The 19,009-nt window shown below is 44.8% G+C and overlaps 1 protein-coding gene across 2 annotated transcripts in view; it reads left to right on the top strand.

Annotated features, from left to right (window-relative positions):
* Positions 1 to 18,963, top strand: part of LOC139553528 (BTB/POZ domain-containing protein 7-like) — a 31,608-nt gene extending 12,645 nt beyond the window's left edge. For both annotated transcript variants that reach the window (XM_071365954.1, XM_071365952.1), the window contains exons 4-11: positions 8,021 to 8,229; positions 10,236 to 10,311; positions 10,637 to 10,797; positions 10,964 to 11,107; positions 11,240 to 11,429; positions 11,525 to 11,703; positions 11,927 to 12,328; positions 12,453 to 18,963. In XM_071365954.1, the coding sequence (XP_071222055.1) occupies positions 8,021 to 8,229; positions 10,236 to 10,311; positions 10,637 to 10,797; positions 10,964 to 11,107; positions 11,240 to 11,429; positions 11,525 to 11,703; positions 11,927 to 12,328; positions 12,453 to 13,202 (2,111 nt within the window). In that variant the 3' untranslated portion in view covers positions 13,203 to 18,963. The remainder of the gene's footprint in view (positions 1 to 8,020; positions 8,230 to 10,235; positions 10,312 to 10,636; positions 10,798 to 10,963; positions 11,108 to 11,239; positions 11,430 to 11,524; positions 11,704 to 11,926; positions 12,329 to 12,452) is intronic.
* The last annotated feature ends 46 nt before the right edge of the window (positions 18,964 to 19,009 follow it).

The following is a 19,009-nucleotide window of genomic DNA, read 5'->3' as shown; positions in this document are numbered from 1 at the left end:
TAAGGCCAAATATACACTGGAGTTGCTTACCAAGACGACATTGAATGTTCCTGAGTTGCCTAGTTACACGTTTGACTAAAATTGGCTTGAAAATCTATGGCGCAACTTGAAAATGGCTATCTACCAATGATCAACAACCAACTTGATAATGATGTGCAAATATTGTACAATCCAGCTGTGCAAAGCTCTTAGAGACTTACCCAGAAAGACTCACAGCTGCAATCGCTGCTAAAAGTTATTGTAACATGTTGAATGCTTATGTAATCAAGATACTTTTGGCCATGTAGTGTATGTGGACACCCCTTCAAATCAGTGGATTCGGATATTTCAGCCACACCAGTTACTGACAGGTGTATAAAATCGAGCATGCAGCCATGCAATCTCCATAGACAAACATTGGCAGTAGAATTGCCCGTACTGAAGAGCTCTGACTTTCAACGCGGCGCTGTCATAGGATGCCACCTTTCCAAAAAATCAGTTCGGCAAATTTCTGCTCTGCTAGAGCTGCCCCGGTCAACTGTAAGTGTTGTTATTGTGAAGTGGAAATGTCTTGGAACAAGGGCTTCGCTGCAAAGTGGTAGGCCACATAAACTCACAGAATGGGACCGCTGAGTGCTGAAGCGCCTAAAGCGTAAACAATCGTCTTTCCTTGGTTGCAACACTCACTACCGAGTTCCAAACTGCCTATGGAAGCAACGTCAGCACAATAACTGTTCATCGGGAGCTTCATGAAATGGGTTTCCATGTCCCAAGCAGCCGCACACAAGCCTAATGTCACCATGTAAAATGCCAAGCGTCGTCTGGAGTGGTGTAAAGCTCGCCGCCATTGGACTCTAGAGCAGTGGAAACGCGATCTCTGGAGTGATGAGTCACGCTTCACCATCTGGCAGTCTGACGGACAAATCTGGGTTTGGCGGATGCCAGGAAAATGCTACCTTTCCAAATGCGTAGTGGCAACTGTAAAGTTTGGTGGAGGAATAATCATCTAGGGCTGTTTTTCATGGGTCGGGCTAGGCCCCTTAGTTCCATTAAAGGGAAATCTTAACGCTACAGCCTACAATGACATTCTAGACGATTATGTGCTTCCAATTTTGTGGCAACAGTTTGGGGAAGGCCCTTTCCTGTTTCAGCATGACAATGCCCCGTGCACAAAGCGAGGTCCATACAGAAATGATTTTTCAAGATCGTGTGGAAGAACTTGACTGGCCTGCACAGAGCCCTGACCTCAACCCCATCGAACATCTTTGGGATGAATTGGAACGCCGACTGCGAGCGAGGCATAATCGCCCGACATCCATGCCCGACCTAATGCAGAAAATGTCAAAGGGTGTGAATACTTTCTGAAGGCACTGTAACTAGCCGTCTTGACAGCTCACAGAGTTCATGGGGTTAACCTTCTCACGCCTCAGACTGTTGCCTAGCAATAGGTCCATCTCCAAAATATGTCCCCCATGCAACAATGCAACTAAATTAGTCCATGCAAGAAAGAGCAAAAAGTAACCAGGGGGTTACATCTCTCTGAACAGAATCCCTATATTGATAGCTTGTTTTAGTGCAAATTGTGTTTTTGTCAGCTGCAGACGTTAGACCAATGTAAATGGAAAAAGCATGTCAGGTTCAGGACTGTTCGTCTGTCCTCCCTCCCTGCTCCAGGAAGGTCTCCAGTGACAGACAGTTTTATTGATACACACAGCTCTGCAGAGCCAGCGAGAGCTCCTGTCAGGGCCCCATCACTCCTTTTATTTATCACAAGACCGCAGCCCTCTCTCCATTGCTCTCCCTCTCTCTGGCTGCTGTCACTCTGAGTACTGGAGTTCACCCAGAAAGCCCCCCCATGAAGGTCAGATGGAGCCGAGAGCGTAGCTGTTGTCCGTTTATTACCGTCACCTCCCATTCCAATGAGCGATGGGATTTTAAACCTGGGGGAGATTGCTCTCTTCATGCCTGCAAGGTTCAGTTTTATATGAAGGTGTTTCTCACATCCGCTAGGCAGCGATCAGGATGTGAGGTGTGCTACTAACAGAAACCACTCACACCATTTTCTGACAGCTGATTGATGGGTTAAGATATTTGAGAAACTCCATTAAAAAAAAATCCTTGAATTATCGATATATATATATATACTGTGGTTGATGTGTCAAAGAATAGCGTCCATTTGCCCATCTGTCTTTAACAGCTACATTCCATCTCTGCTGGAGATCAGTGGGGTTTTGACTGTATTACATATTCGGTAGTAAAGAAGACACTGATCATGGCTGTTGCCCACCCACTCCATCATATACATACAGAAACAGGGATTAGTGCCTCTTGTCACTAGCTGCATCACAGACAAGAAACAATGTACTACTGGGCCGTGGAGACAGTGGGAAGATTACAACCTTTGTCTGTCATACAACAAAAACACAATGTTATTAACAACAACATTTTTTTTAAAGCTTTTCTTGTAAATCTCAAAGTGCTGTTGCAGTTAAAAGAGCACGGGGAACACAACTCCATGTTTGCCTGTTTATAAAGGCACAGTAGAAAAGATGGCTCTCTCACACACACACACACACACACACACACACACACACACACACACACACACACACACACACATCTGGCCAGACCTTCCTCACACCCGTACGAGGGCTCACTGTACTTAGGTGCTGATACAATATGTATTGCAAGTGTCACGGTGCTACACTGGGTGTACAAAACATTAGGAACACCTGCTCTTTCCATGACTGACTGAACAGGTGAATCCAGCTGAACGCTGTGATCCTTTACCTGTTAAATTCACTTCAATCAGTGTAGATGAAGGGGAGGAGACGGGTTAAAGAAGGATTTTTAGGCCTTGAGACAATTGAGACATGGATTGTGTATGTGTGCCAAGACAAAAGATTTAACTGCCTTTGAACGGAGTATGGTAGTAGATGGCAGGCGCACCGGTTTGAGTGTGTCAAGAACTGCAACGCTGCTTGGTTTTTCACGCTCAACAGTTTCCCATGTGTATCAAGGATGGTCCACCACCCAAAGCACATCCAGCCAAACTTACACAACTGTGGGAAGCATTGGCGTCAACATGGGCCAGCATCCCACACCTTGTAGAGTCCATTTCCTGACAAATGTAGGCTTTTCTGGGGGCTAAAGGCGGTGCAACTCAACATTAGGAAGGTGTTCCTAATGTTTTGTACACTCAGTTTATATGTATTGCGATTTTATTTTGCGATTCGATGTTCCAAACATATTGCTGCAGAGGGACGAGAGAGCCATGAAGAAGAAAAAAAAAGTTTTGATCAGTCATGGAAATTTAAAGTGCTGAAGCTATTTACAAGCTATGAAGGAAAAATACTGAAGTTTTGGTGCAGGTACAGCTGACTAGCGCAAAAATAATATTGCGATATTGTCAAATAATATCCCGTTAACATTATTGATTTCCTAACTACTCCCTACAACATCATGTCTCTCAGGGTTGCCAAGGCAGCTTAGCACGAGGGAAACTGTCATCCCCTCAAATCCCCCCTCCCCCTCCAAGCCTTTACTATAGGGTATTTATATCCCCTCTCTTGACCACAGAGAAGCAACAATCTCATCAGTTCCCATGAAACCCCATGTTGTGGTGTGTATCAAGGACCTCTCATTTCATCTGTACGATAGCCGTCTTATTTAGTTAATTACATTTCCATCTCTCCATTTTTTCCCCTTCTCTTTCCTATGTTAGTTATCCTCCTCTCAAAGACACCCCTAACCTTTTCAACGTGCACGCTCAGTCACACGCACGCACCTGGTGGTCAGTGCCGTTTAACATTAGGGAGGACACTTATTTATTTTTAAGATCATGGCCATTACAGCATATTGGATGACTCACTCATATTCCATTCACCCAGCCCAATGTAACATTGATAGCTTTGGGCTACTACATGATACTCAAATTTTCCCTACACCCATCGTGAGGTTGCTACAACCTAGCCTACAAATTAAAGTTTATAATGTAGGTGCACAGGTCGAGGGACAAATTGGAGTAATCAAGGTGACAGACAGTGTAATCATTATTCCAAACAGTTACAAACTAAATGAGAGTTCCTATTGGACAAATTCAGGTAGGTCCATTCACGTTTTTTGTTCCGTTTTTAAGAAACATTTTGCAACACAATTGGATGATCACCCGCACGCACACACAGTTAAATTTCAGCAGCCACATAAAAACAGCATCACTTTCCTTGTTGTATAGTTCCTTCTCGCATCTACATGCTCTCCTCTCACGTTTCCTTTAGCTTGTGGACTTCAGTGCACAACAAACAGCTGTCTGTGACCAGGCGAACAAACCTCTTCAAGCCAAACCTTCATGACATAAATGCTAACCGCTTCACACACAGTCTACGTTGTCACAGTATTAGCTAAAGTCATAGTTAACATAGCTACTAAACTAACGCATTAGTAAACCCACAATTAAATCCATGTGTATCATCATGCAGTACAGAGTACAGCAAGCAGTTTAGTAGTTACATCGGTGGGCCCTGGTGGCAATAAATTAATAAAACCGAAAGATTACCTTGACTTGGAAGAGTTGGAGTGTTAGAAAGCCTTAGCCAGCTAGCTAACATAAATAGCATTCCTCTCTGTTTGAGTCAGGTTGTTGAGTAGGCGGCATTAGCTAGCTAAGTTATGGAAAAAAATACAACAAAATATAGCTCTCTCTCTGCTGCTTCTCAATTTGTTCAAAACTGTTCAACTGTCAGTTCATGCTGCAAGACCTCTGGAGGATGTCTTCCGGAAGTCGTTAGAATTACTGTGTAAGTCTATGGAAAGGGGTGAGAACCATGAGCCTCCTAGGTTTTGTATTGAATTCAATGTACCACAAAGAGGGGGACAGAAAATAGCTGTACTCCGGCTACACCATGGTGCTGCCCTAACAGAGTGCTGTTTAGGCAACTATAGACCTTCATTCCAAAACAGTGTGTTTTAATCAATTATTTGGTGACGTGAATATAATTAGTATAGTTTTATCTAAAAATGTTAGTTTTTTTTTGTGTTTCACAATTTCTATCTTTCTGAAATTTACTGAGTAAGATGGTCCTCCCTTTCCTCCCTTTCCTCCTGTGAGGAGCCTCCACTGACACGCCGTTGGCCACCAAAACTCTTGCTCACCCAAGTGTCAAATGAGCTGAGAAGGCCCATGATTTAATTTCTATGTGACAACCTTGAGTGACCTCCGCCTCCTGTCAGAGACCTGGGGTAGCTGTCATGCGCATCGGGTTATCTCCGGGCTAGCAGTCCCTTCCTTCTCCTCGTCTCTGTGCCTCAACTGCTCCCCCTCCATCTGATTGAGCTGTGTCCAGGCCAGGGTACACTCACTGGTGGTAGGATTCAATCTGAGAGCCTCTCGTCTCCATCAGCAGTTATCAACCCTATTAGCTCCCTAGCCAGAGATCACTCACTCTTTTACTCACTCTCACTTATCCTGACCGATATTAAAAGCCTTATTCATTTTTCAAACACAGTGAGAGCGTTGATAATGAGTAGATCAGCATACCAATGCAATGACCACACCTTGGGTGGGAAATAAATAATGTTAGTCAGTCAGTCTTCAGAGTAGCTTGCTGATGTGAAAGTGTTTGAGTGGTAGTGAATGGGATCAGAATTGATATCTAAACTTGCCATTGCATTTAAGAGGCTATTGATAGGCCCTGTGTGACTAACAGCCTTAGTTCTGTCATAGCACCTTCCATTAGGAGAATCTATCAGCCGTTCAACTTTCTCCTGTTACGTTTTAAGGAGAAGTCTTGGTCTGTGATATTGCTGTCTGATCAATCATATCTTTGGTTACAGGCAGCACTTGACCTATGACATGAGTGAACCCTAATTGTTCCAAGCAGAGGGGGATTTCCAGTTGCTTCTCGGCAGAACTTATCGGTTTGCTTGGAAGTTGGCCTTCGACCTCAGGCAGTCGGAGTGAAGCCCATCATTCTTCTTTAGTCTCTCCTCCTTCCTTTTTGTTTTGTTTGAGACCTCCGCTAAAAATGAAGCTCTAGTTACTTGAGTAATCAGACATGATTCAAGTCCACCACAGTGTTTACTGGTCCTGAGTGCTGCTGATGTCTTAAGTGGGTTTGGAAACGTTGTTTCATAAACATGGAGCTAAAAAAAACAGCAAGCACACATCCTCAGTTATTGCTGTCTCACAGATGCAGTTGCCATAATGCTCATTGTGTTGATACTCTAGTCGGTCTGCTAGGCTGCAGTGAATGCATAGTGCCAGAGAGGGAGAGGAGGGGAAGGAGGAAGGGGAAATGGCTTTAGTATTAGATATAATGCCCAGTCTAATCTCCGGCTCATAATAAGGGTGCAAAGCTTTAAAAGGCTGAATGGTGCTATGCATTCTAATGGGCTAATAGAGAACAGAGCTGTCTGCTTTCATGTGCTGCTGGTCCCCACTGGGGAAGCTTTACCTTTCAAAGGAAGTTGTGTCTGTCTGTGTGTGTGTCTCTCTCTACGTGTCTACCCCTGCTCAGAGAGTTTGAGAAATTAGGATAGAATGAGCGGAATACAGAGAGAAGAGATACAGGGAGGGAAGGAAGGAAGGAAAGGAAGGAAGGAAGTGTGGAATCTATTCCCACTTCAGGCTGTTTATGGAAGATAAAAAGGCAAAATGTCTGCGTCCACATTTCAACCTCATCTGTCCCCTTAACGACACAGGATTTCCATCCTGCGTTTAACACTGTTGGGGTCTGCTTTGCATCGCTCTGACTAGCTAATAAAAGTAAAGGAAGGGACCAAAAATCTAGGAAAATGTAGCTTTAACTGTGTGTGTCGGTTGAAGGAGGAAAAAACATTTTTTAAAGAGGAGGGCAGGCGTCATCTCCCTGAGCGTCAGTGTCCAATTTCCCAGAGTGCAGTTTCAAAGGGAAAGGCAGTGCAGCAGATCTCACGCAGCCCACAGATAAGAGTCTCAGAGGAGCGCTGGTACTGGAGCTCATAACCCAGCTAAGCCTAGGGCAGGGCAGCCTGCTCCGCTCTTCTCCACAAGCTAAATACAGAGCCAGCAGTAGGGGGCCTGGGCAGGGGCCACTTCAAAGCAGACCAGTATCTCTGTCTGCCTCAGTGGCACACTGTGTGCCTCTATCACTGGCATCGCACTGCCTGCTCTCATTTACCACTGAGTTGACTGTCAAAAAGTGAAGCCAAATTATTTATGTACCCTTGTGGACATGCACTAGTTTCCTATTCAAGTTGATGTAATTTGATTGTTTGATGTTTATTTTAGCTCTAGTTCTATCTCAATTGCTACTGCCACTATGACTGCCACTATGACTGCCACTATAGCCATTTCTGAAATTCCATTTCACCCAAGATGTGTTCAAATGGCTACAATATATCAAGTAATAATTAATAACCCTCTGCAACTTTTAATTTGTTGTTGATTAATGTGTGTGTGTGCATATGAATACGAGTGCATGAGAGCGTGTGTTTTCTGTGTACGCGTAAACTGTGTGTGTGTGCAGCATACTTCTGGCTGCTGTGTTAACTTAGTGTGCTGAACGGGAGGTAGAGTGACTGGACACGTGAAGGTATCAAAGGCATTTCTGTGGGGTTGTGTGTAACAGTGTTAAACCACTGCCTGCTGTTCTGGTATGTGCTCTGATTTAGGAAACGCATGGAGGGGGGTGCTGGGGGAAAGGGGGAGTGCTCCCTGTAGTGATGAATAGGAGGGAAACTACTGTAGGCTTCTGAATGGCTCCAGAAGTGTCCGCTGTGTGACTGTGGCGGGATATTTATGGTTCAATTAAGTCACCCATTAATACTCTTACTAATGTTCTGACAGAGTATGACTTCCCATACAATAGATTTAAAAATGTAGCCTGGGCCCATACTGTGCTGTAGCCAACTCAAGCAATACATATTTGGCATGACACAGAGAGGATTTGGCTGAAGCACAAACTGACTGGACCACCAGGCTATTAAAGGTGCTGTTCACTCAGTGATATGAGTGTTAGATGTATGTGACCCCTGTGTTATGTCTTCCTGTCTCCTCACCCAGGCTGTGAGGACATTGTGGTGGAGAGCCTGTCCCTGGACTGCCTGGTTCCCATCCTGAAATGGAGCTCTCAGCCCTACGGCTCTAAGTGGGTCCACCGCCAGGCCCTACACTTCCTGTGTGAGGAGTTCAGCCAGCTTGTGACCTCTGACGTACTCTACGAGCTCAGCAAGGAGCACCTGCTCACCACTATCCAGTCAGACTACCTACAGGTGAGATACCCACGCCGCTGTGTGATTCGACTGGATGCATCTCCACAGACTCCTAAGATCGTATCCTGTCATGGATGGGCATGTGTAATCGAGTACTCGAACAGACTTACAAAACTATCTATCAGAGATTTTTCTTTCTTTAATAGTGTAAAACTATTTGGTGGAATGGTCTTCGTGGCTGCCCGTCTGGACAAGTTACATTTTGTCCCAAAAATAGTTTAATTGTTGTCTTGAAGTTGACGTTATTTTGGTTTGACTCAAGTGTTCCATTTGTACATGTGTATTTGCGGGGCACAACAAAAAAGAAACCAAGCCAAGTATCACACAGTTATTCTCCCTAAATTCCCTTTCCCCTCTGTTTCTCAATCACTCAAATGCGTTCTGACTGCTCCCTCAACACACGTGTGCTGAGTTTGCACGCAAGCTCCCGTTTGGCCTACAGAAATAAATGTCTATAAAGACATATCTAAATGATGGGATACACAAGCTACATTCCTTGCCAAATGATGTCACCTTTCACAAATTCAAAATGGACTGGTTGGTTGAAGTTGGGAAAATGTGTTCCAACAACGAGTTGCAGTTTTGGAATAGTTGCATCCCGTCTATTCTCCACTTACGCTACTTTGCGAACTGCTAGTGTCATTTAGAATTGGTTAGCCTCGGCTATAACCTCCTGAACACAGACAGACAGTTTGCACACTGAAAATATGCAAACGCGTGAGTTTGATAAAGACTGAGCGTAGGCCTCTCACCAAACTGATGTCGTAGCCATAATTCATCACCATGCAGTGCTCAGTGTGGAATTATTCATCCATTTGGAAGATTCCAAAGAACAGTCAGAATAAACTTAATCAAACGTCTGTATATCAAAAAGAAGACCAATTTTTGGTTCGGAACCATGACAACTTACCAAATGGAGCCCTGTTTCAAATGATCACTCATTGAGAATACCTGTTCCAGAAGCAAAATGCGCATCACTACGCACTGGCAACTTTTGGAAAAATATTCTGTTCTATTTTAGTCTGTTATGTTACATGTTTTTTTACTCTAACATAGGTGTGTCTTGACTGTGAATAGGGCTCTGGAAATAAGAGCCTCTTGTCTGCTAAATTAACTGAACAAGGCTATGCCATTGAATCATAGGTTTCTACAAGCGCCAATGCTGAGGTTACTGCCTTCCAGAAGATTGTGTTCCATTATAATATAACTAGTTGATATTACAGTTTCAATAAATGAATCCTAAATAGTTTTTTTTTATTGACTATGTATGTACTGTATGGGGCAAGTTATAATTTATAATTGTTGCGCACTGTTGGCATATAGATAAATGTTAACATATATTTTTCCACTAGTACTATGCAAGTACTTGAACAGTCAAAACATTTCAAATGCCCATCCTTAATCCTGTCCCATTGACTCTGTAGTCAGTGCTTTGGCTACAAAAATGTAACTGTCTTTTTAGAATTTCCCTTTTTCACCTCCCCAGAGTTCTCAAGTCTGCGAGGCAGCTAGGGCATGATTGGTTTGACAATTATTTGATGAAGAGTGGCAACACGCACACGGCTGCATAAACACAAACCCAAACACACAGGGTCTGGAGCACAGACGGAGTGAGAACGTTCCCTGGAGGCATTGCCGTCTGACATGGCCACTAATTGAAACTGAGCTTTGGTCTGCTCTGCTGTGCCAAGCTCCCTGGGTGTCGCACAGGACGGCTGAGGTGAAACGTTGTAATCCAATCAGACAAATACTGTACAACTCTCAGCCACCACTACACCGTGTCACACCATCAACCACATATTCAAGTCTCCTCATTGAACCGCCTCTTCAGATGTTGCTTTACACTACAATGTTTAACCTTGTCGTTCCACCTTTCCTTCCCTATCACCATCCCCCTCTCATCACGCTATCTTTTTTCTCTCGCACCCCTCCCCTGCCCTCTTCTCTCTCTCTCTCTCTCTCTCTCTCTCTCTCTCTCTCTCTCTCTCTCTCTCTCTCTTTCACAGGCGAGTGAGCAGGACATTCTCAAGTACGTTGTGAAGTGGGGCGAGCAGCAGCTTATTAAGAGGATGGCAGACAGGGGTAAGATGATACACTCTATAATTACCCTCCGAGCAGGCCTTCTAATGGCTGTTGGAAAAGCACCCACCTACAGTACCAGCGCCTCCAAAATACACTAAGACTATAAAATAATTTAGTTTTCCAAGTTTTATCCTTAAAAATGGGAGACTGAAGCACCACGATCGTAGATCGCAGTATTCTTTTTGTTTTTGTGTGGCTCTGAACCCGACTGGAAAAATACTGTATCGTTAAAAAATAACGAGTGTGTGTTGGCCTTACTAACCACATAATTATATATAGAATCCCTACTAACTGTGTGTGTTTTGTGGGCGGGTTCTTTTCCCAGAGCCCAACGTGCTGAGCGGAACAGCCCACAGCGTGAACAAGCGGGGGGTGAAGAGGAAGGACCTGGATGTGGAGGAGCTGAAGGAGATCCTGTCCCCCCTGCTTCCCTTCATCCGCACTGAGCACATCCTCCCTGCCAACAGCGACGTCCTCTCTGACGCGGTTAGTAGTCATGGATGACGTGTCATATGGCTGTTTCAATACAGTTTCTGATTGCTGCCAATACATATCGTGCAATCTATCATTTATGCCCTATTAATGGCTTAGTTGTTGATTGACCTGACCTTCTGGGTGTGTTCTCTTTAAATGACCCTCTTTCCATTCACAGACAAAGAGGGGTCTGATCAGCACCCCTCCCTCGGACATGCTGCCCATGACTGAGGGGGGCAAGGCCAACTCGTGGTTACGGCAGAAGAACGTTGGCATCTACGTGCGACCACGTCTCTTCTCTCCATACGTGGAGGAGGCCAAGGTAGGACACTCCGCATCGAGGGGTTGATGGTTAACGGAGAGTATTTTATCTCTCTTCTGTCTCATCTCTGTGAGAGGGTTTGGGTCAGGCCAGGGTATGACCGACTCCTAACCCGTCTCCTCCTCCACTCAGTCTGTGCTGGATGAGATGATGGTGGAGCAGACAGATCTGGTGCGTCTGCGTTTGGTGCGCATGTCCAACGTGCCAGACACCCTCTACATGGTCAACAACGCTGTGCCACAGTGCTGTCACATGATCAACCATCAGCAGATGGCCAGCAGCCAGACCACCGCTCCGTCCGTGGTAGCCAATGAGATCCCAGGTAAGAGTACAAAACTGGTGCCAATAAGGAAGCCATTTAGTATAACATATTAGAAACATTGACATGGCCCACCAACCCTCTGTGTGTCCTGTCAGTACCCAGACTGGCGGTGGTTAAGGAGATGGTCCAGAGGCTGCAGGAGCTGAGTCACACAGACCAGGTCCAGAGGGCCTACGCCCTCAACTGTGGCGAGGGGCCCACCGTCAGCTATGAGCTGCAGCTGCGTGTGCTGAGGGAGTTTGGCCTGGCGGACGGGGCTACTGAGCTACTGCAGGTGAGAGGGAAGCCCCGTAGGGTACAGGGAGGACCAGGCTGTAGACTTGTTAGAGGGAGACCTCCGTCCTAAAGACCTCCCTGAAAGACAAAAGTATCACTCACTTATTAGTGTACTACGTAATGACGTGTGTGTGTGTGTGTGTGTGTGTGTGTGTGTGTGTGTGTGTGTGTTATAGTAGAAGGTTTTTGGGATGCTAAATGTTTTGTTTGTTTATTCTCAGAACCCTTACAAGTTCTTCCCAGAGGAGCGTTTTGGAGACGAGAGTCCTGTTCTGGCCCTGCGCCGGGCAGGTCGTTGTCGGGTCAACAGCAGCCCAGCGATGGACAGCATGTTCTCAGACTTGGAGGGCCTGGCTGGGTTTCACCCCCCACTGCCTCCCCCTCCACCCCCATACCACCCCCCTGCCACCCCCAGCCGTGCCCAGCTGAAGGGGGCCTGGAGGCCTCGTGTGCCCATCCCACCCCCCACCCGCTCTTTCTCCTACCCCTGTAACCACACTCTGCTCCAGCTCCACACCACAACCAAACATGGCAGCCCAGACTACCCCTCCGCCCCCAGGCCTCCACCTCCAGACTGCAGCAACCCCCAGGCCAAGGGCCGAGCCCTGCTCCCAGAACCACAGGTGAAGGTCCACATGTCATGCTGTGTTTGTTGCTTTTGGTCATTATAGCTGTAGAAGTGTATTGTGCTGTGATCATGTATAGCTCTAACTAGCTGTGTTGGTGTGCTTCTCTCTGTCTCTCCAGCTGATCATGGAGCCTGTGATGAGGGAGTACATGCCTGACATCGCTCTGGGCGTCTCTGTCATGACCCTGAGGGAGCACCATATGGGGGACAGGGACGGTCACGACCCTCACGGCCCCATGGCCCACCCGGCCCCACACCTCCCCCCCGGCCCCTGTCCCTCCACTCGCCTCAGCCTCAGTCATGGTCAGTCCTGTAAGAGGCACGCTCCAGAGCCAAAGCTGGAGGCCCAGGCAGAGTTCCCTGATCTGTATGACTTCTCCTGCCGACCAATCACCGCAACCTCCAGCCACCCCCTGCCCCCCTACGCAGGGCCAGACCTCTACAGCCACAGCTCCTCCAGCCACCCTCCCTCCTACATGTCTGACAGCCAGGGACGGGCAGCTGAGGCACGCTCTGACCCCCTGCGCCTGGACGTCCTAGGCCTGCCCCCCCAGCGGCAGGATGGAGCTCTGGCTAATCCCTCTGGTCCCCAGGCTGGGGAAGGACACATCCCCAGAGGACGATCAAACAATGAGACCGACCTTACTCACGGTCTTGGCCACTTGTGTGGCTCTCCCAGTGGAAACCTAGACGGGTATGAGGAGCGGTCGTCGGCCCACAGGGAAGGCCCGAAGGAGATGGCGGTTACTGGCGAGTCCCCAGGTTCAGGGGCCCAGCAGCCACATAGGAACAGTATTAGCGAGGAGGCTAGCAGAGAACGCAGGTCACCCAACAACCCTGACTACCCTTACAAGAAGTCTGCACTATAACCCTCGGGGAGGACCAGGGGTTGAGTCGTCAAAAGGGAAAGTGAGGGAAACAACCCTCTGTCATGGACAGCAAAGCACTAATGAGTGTGTGTGAAGGGGTGGCTAATGGTTTCTATTTATTGTGTGTGTGTGTGTGTGTGTAAGTACCCTACCTCCTCCAGCCCTTTCTCCATGACATAGTGCTGTCTTCACCTCACGTCTCCTCTGAGTGCTACAGATAAGCAGCATCAGGACTGTAGGTTAGTTAGAGAAACAGCAGTGACTGTCAGACTGTTGTATTGAAGCTTGGTGAAGCCAACCTCAGTGCTGCAGTTTTAAAATATAACTCCAGCAGTACTGTTTGAGAGGGGTTTTGCCTATTTCCCTTGAGCCTTGTTGCACCACAGGTTTGTTGTGACCTCTAAGTTGTGGGAATCAGGAACAAAGATCTTATCATAACAAAGATGTTACTATGATCGTAACCATGAAATGTAGTTCAGATGTGCTGAGGATGTATAATATACATATGGACTGTAGTCCTCAGGATATACTTTAACTGGGTGATATATAAATAGGATCTCAGTATAAACTAGTTAACACCAGCACATAGCTTCAATCAGCGTTATCTTCATGATAAACTTGTGTAGAAACATTTTCTTGCTCCTCTCATTTGTATTTCCTCTCTTCCTGTAGCATTCCTCCAGTACGTACCTCACCTGACTGGTTACATTTGATTTCCCTTTCTGGTGCTGCATGTTACACAGAAATGCTGATGAGTAATAGGCTCAGGCTAGTTCCGTTCAGGCAGGAAGTAGGTCTGTTGAGGCTGTCATTGTGCTGCCTCTTCAGTCTCTGATATACAGTGCATTCGGAAAGTATTCAGACCCCTTGACTTTTTCCACATTTTGTTACGTTACAGGCTTATTCTAAAATTGATTAAATTGATTTTTTCCCTTTGTCAATCTACACACAATAACCCATAATGACAAAGCAAAAACAGAAATATTTGCAGACCCTTTACTCAGTACTTTGTTGAAGCACCTTTGGCAGCGATTACAGCCTTGAGTCTTCTTGGGTATAACGCTACAAGCTTGGCACACCTGTATTTGGGGAGTTTCTCCCATTCTTCTCTGCAGATCCTCTCAAGCTCTGTCAGGTTGGATGGGGAGCGTTGCTGCACAGCTATTTTCAGGTCTCCAGAGATGTTCAATCTGTGTTCAAGTCCGGGCTCTGGCTGGGCAACTCAAGGACATTCAGAGACTTGTCCCGAAGCCACCATGCTTCACCGTAGGGATGGTGCCAGGTTTCCTATAGACATGACGCTTGGCATTCAGGCCAAAGAGTTCAATCTTGGTTTCATCAGACCAGAGAATCTTGTTTCTCATGGTCTGAGCATCTTTAGGTGCCTTTTACCAAACTACAAGTGGGCTGTCATGTGCCTTTTACTGAGTAGTGGCTTCTGTCTGGCCACTCTACCATAAAGGCCTGATTGGTAGAGTGCTGCAGAGATGGTTGTCCTTCTGGAAGATTCTCCCATCTCCACAGAGGACCTCTGGAGCTCTGTCAGAGTGACCATCAGGTTCTTGGTCACCTACCTGACCAAGGCCCTTCTCCTCCGATTGCTCAGTTTGGCTGGGCGGCCAGCTCTAGGAAGAGTCTTGGTGGTTCCGAACGACTTCCATTTAAGAATGATGGAGGCCACTGTGTTCTTGAGGATCTTCAATGCTGTAGACATTTTTTGGTGCCCTGCCCCAGATCTGTACAACGACGCAATCCTGCCTCGGAGCTCTACGGACAATTCCTTCGACCTCATGGCTTGGTTTTTACTCTGACATGCACTGTCAACTGTGGGATCTTATATAGACAGGTGTGTGCCTTTCCAAATCATGTCTAATCAATAGAATTTACCACAGTTGGTAATCATGTTGTAGAAACATCTGAAGGATGATCAATGGAAACAGGATGCACCTGAACCCAATTTCGAGTCTCACAGCAAAGGGTTCCGAATACTTTTTTAATTTTAATTTTTAATACATTTGCAAAAATTCTAAACCTGTTTTTTCCTATGTCATTGTGGGGTAATAAGTGTAGATTGCTGAGATTTTTTATTGAATCCTTTTTAGAATAAGGCTGTAAGGTAACAAAATATTGAAAAAGTCAAGGGTTCTGAATACTTTCCCGAAGGCAAGAAAAAGTATGTGAACCCTTTGGAAACACCTGGATTTCTGCATGAATTGTTCATAAAATTTGATCTGATCTTCATCTAGGTCACAACAATAGACAAACGCAGTCTGCTTAAACTAATAACACACAAACAATTATACGTTTTCATGTCTTTATTGAGGACACCGTGTGAACATTCAGTGCAGGGTGGAAAGTGTGAACACTTGGATTTCATAACTGGTTGACCCTCCTTTGGCAGCAATAACCTCAACCAAACGTTTTTCTGTAGTTGCGGATCATAACTGCACAACGGTCAGGAGGAATTTTAGACTGTTCCTCATTACAAAACTGTCTCAGTTCAGCAATATTCTTGGGATGTCTGGTGTGAAGTGCTATCTTGAGGTCATGCCACAGCATCTAAAATCGGGTTGAGGTCAGGACTCTATTTTCTGCTGTTGAAGCCATTCTGTTGTTGATTTATTTCAGTGTTGTGGGTCGTTGTCCTGTTGCGTCAACCAACTTCTGTTGAGCTTCAATTGGCGGACAGATAGCCTAACATTCTCCTGCACAATGTATTGATTAACTTGGGAATTCATTTTTCCGTCGATGATAGCAAAGACAACTGCAAGAGCAGAATGCTCAATGTTAAGAAGAATTGCCCAGGCCCTGAGGCAGCCCCAAGCCATGATGCTCCCTCCACCATAGGTTTTGATGTTGGTGTGCCTTTTTTCTCTCCACACGTAGTGTTGTGTGTTCCTTCCTGACAACTCAACTGTAGTGTCATCTGTCAACAGAATATTTTGCCAGTAGCGTTGTGGAACATCCAGGTGCACTTTTGCAAACTTCAGACGTACAGCAATGCTTTTTTTTTGGAAAGCAGTGGCTTCTTCCATGGTGTCCTCCCATGAACACCATTCTTGTTTAGTGTTTTACGTATTGTAGACTCATCAACAGAGATGTTAGCATGTTCCAGAGATTTCTGTAATCTATTAGCTGACACTAGGATTCTTCTTAACATTGAGCATTCTGCTCTGTGCTCTTGCAGTCATCTTTGCAGGACGGCCACTCCTAGGAAGAGTAGCAACAGTGCTGAACTTTCTCCATTTATAGACAATTTGTCTTACCGTGGACTGGTGAACATCAAGGCTTTTAGAGCTACTTTTGTAACCCTTTTCAGCTTTATTCAAGTCAACAATTCTTAATCTTAGGTCTTCTGAGATCTCTTTTGTTCTAGGCATGGTTCACATCAGGCAATGCTTCTTGTGAATAGCAAACTCAAATTTTGTGAGTGTTTTTTATAGGGCAAGGCAACTCTAATCAACATCCAGGTTAGCTGACTCCTTACTCCAATTAGCTTTTGGAGAAGTCATTAGCCTAGGTATTCATACTTTTTCCAACCTACACTGTGAATGTTTAAATTATGTATTCAATATAGACAAGAAAAATACAATAATGTGTGTTATTAGTTTAAGCACATTATGTCTATTGTTGTGACTTAGATGAAGATAAGATCAAATTTGATAACCAATTTATGCAGAAATCCAGGTAATTCCAAAGGGTTCACATACTTTTTCTTGCCGCTATGTATTTTCAAAAACATGAGCCTGGGGTTTTTTGGAACAAGACAGGAGGGGGCAGAGGTTAAGGACTGAGGTACACTTGGAAAAATAATGGTGCAATGAACACGCTAGTCAGGAGATGTTTTATTTCAGCGGAATATGTGTGTGTGTAGTCTAATAATTCCAGGTAACTGTAAATAATCTCAGTACTGTACACACTCCATTTTTAATCAGGTCTGTATTTACCTATATAAACACAAGGCTCTGATCTGAAATGGTTAACCAGAGACCGACCATAGAATGCTGTGGTCAATATGCTTGAAACCACCTTGTTCTTTTAATGGCATAAACAATTAGAAGTCTTAATCCACTTTTTGAAGTGACCATAAGGGATCCATCACAAGCATGACGCCACCTGCTCTACTAGTTGTTTGTGTGACTCTTCTGTTCACCCTCAAACACTATCCATTCACATGTCCTCAGTCTGTTCATTTGTGTTGTTCCCATGTACAATGTAACCACTGTCACGACACCTTTTGGCTAATCCTGGACCTGCGAATACCTGCTCTCTGTCGTCAGGTTACGGCATACTGTATGAGAGCTACTGGGGCTGTTGCTACAGAAACCAAAGTGCACCCATCAGATCCTGTAAGATCAGTCACACATGTCTCCTCTAACACAAACTGACAAACCCATGATGCATAACATAGGCAACATTGCACTGTAGAAATGATCCATTTCACATGGGAGCAGGGGGACAAATTAATTTAGAACAAAAGAGCTCCAGAACAACTGCATAATTCTTAAATTAAACCTGATGGCCTCTGTCACATGCATTTCTACCATTCAGAAATCCTGAGCATAAATCGTAATTATTCATGTAATATTTGAATATACTGTACAACAGATCCTTATTACATCTTAGTGGTGGTACTGTAAATGAATTATTCAGCTGTTTTGTAGCTGTGGTGGACTACACTGTGAGGTTGTGTTCAGCACCACATTTCACCAAGAAAGGATAGTCTGAAAGATGGTCAGACTCACTTTTTATTTTTGTTCATTACAATGTTTTCTTTTAGGGAAATGTTTTTCATATTGTTATTGGTGTGGAATACCATTTGTTTTTTTAAACTGCCCAGTGTTTCCAGATTACTATGAAATATGACCTATAGTTACTTACAATATGAGTTTAAATAGTTTTCTTCCAGAAAATAATTGTTACAGAAGCAGCTTTGTGGTGGAATGGTGTGGGCATATACCGGTCATTAAAATATTTACGCGAGTAGACTGCTGATTGGACAGCTCATCCTTCTCAGAGATGACATGTCCTAAGGAAATAGCAAGGATTTTTTTTAAACAGCATGTGAAAGGTTTCATTTAAAAAATAAAAATTCATGCTTTTGCCACATTAGTATAGGATAAGTCAGCAACATTATTTGGTAATTAACTTTTTAAAAGTTACATTTTCACTGGGCAGTTACTTAAGTAGCACATGGACATGTAGATATTCGCTCTGCATTGTGGTGATGAAGTTGCCGGGCAGAGAACCCTTTTTTCCATCCAGTTTGCTTCATGGGGAAAAAATGCAAAACTTTAGATTCCTCCCCATGTTCATGTTGGTTAGTCGCTTTATTTTCCTGGACAGTTTTCCCATGAATAAAAACCCTCCACATCCTCTGTTTGCTCTTTACTGTAGAAGTCAGTGCCTTCCCCTGCCAAGAGGCTGGGCTGTTATTTGAGAAGTGACTGTCCTATGCAAGCCTTTTCTACCAGCTTACCAGCCTGCATCAAATAGCCCTTTGTAAAACTCATGTAGCTAGCTATTAGTGTACATGTTTTTTTGTTTAAGTACCTTTTTAAAATGTAACCCTCTGGAACTGTGTTTGATTATATGTTGAACTTTATAATTGAACAGGTACGCTGTATGTAAAAACACTTTTGTAGACACCTGTACTAAAAATTGTATTTGGTTTTACGTGTTCTATTTTTCTACTGTTAACTCAAAAGGTGCATAACAGTGTGAAACTTGGGCATCTTCGAAATAAACTGCCTTAATATAATTCTGGACTGTTAAGTCATTTAGGCCAACCTTGAGTAAAGCAGTAC

Source organism: Salvelinus alpinus, chromosome 25 (assembly GCF_045679555.1).
Source record: "Salvelinus alpinus chromosome 25, SLU_Salpinus.1, whole genome shotgun sequence".
Taxonomy (NCBI): domain Eukaryota; kingdom Metazoa; phylum Chordata; class Actinopteri; order Salmoniformes; family Salmonidae; genus Salvelinus; species Salvelinus alpinus.
The sequence above is the reverse complement of the archived record's forward strand: the minus strand, read 5'-3'. Positions and strand labels throughout refer to the sequence as shown.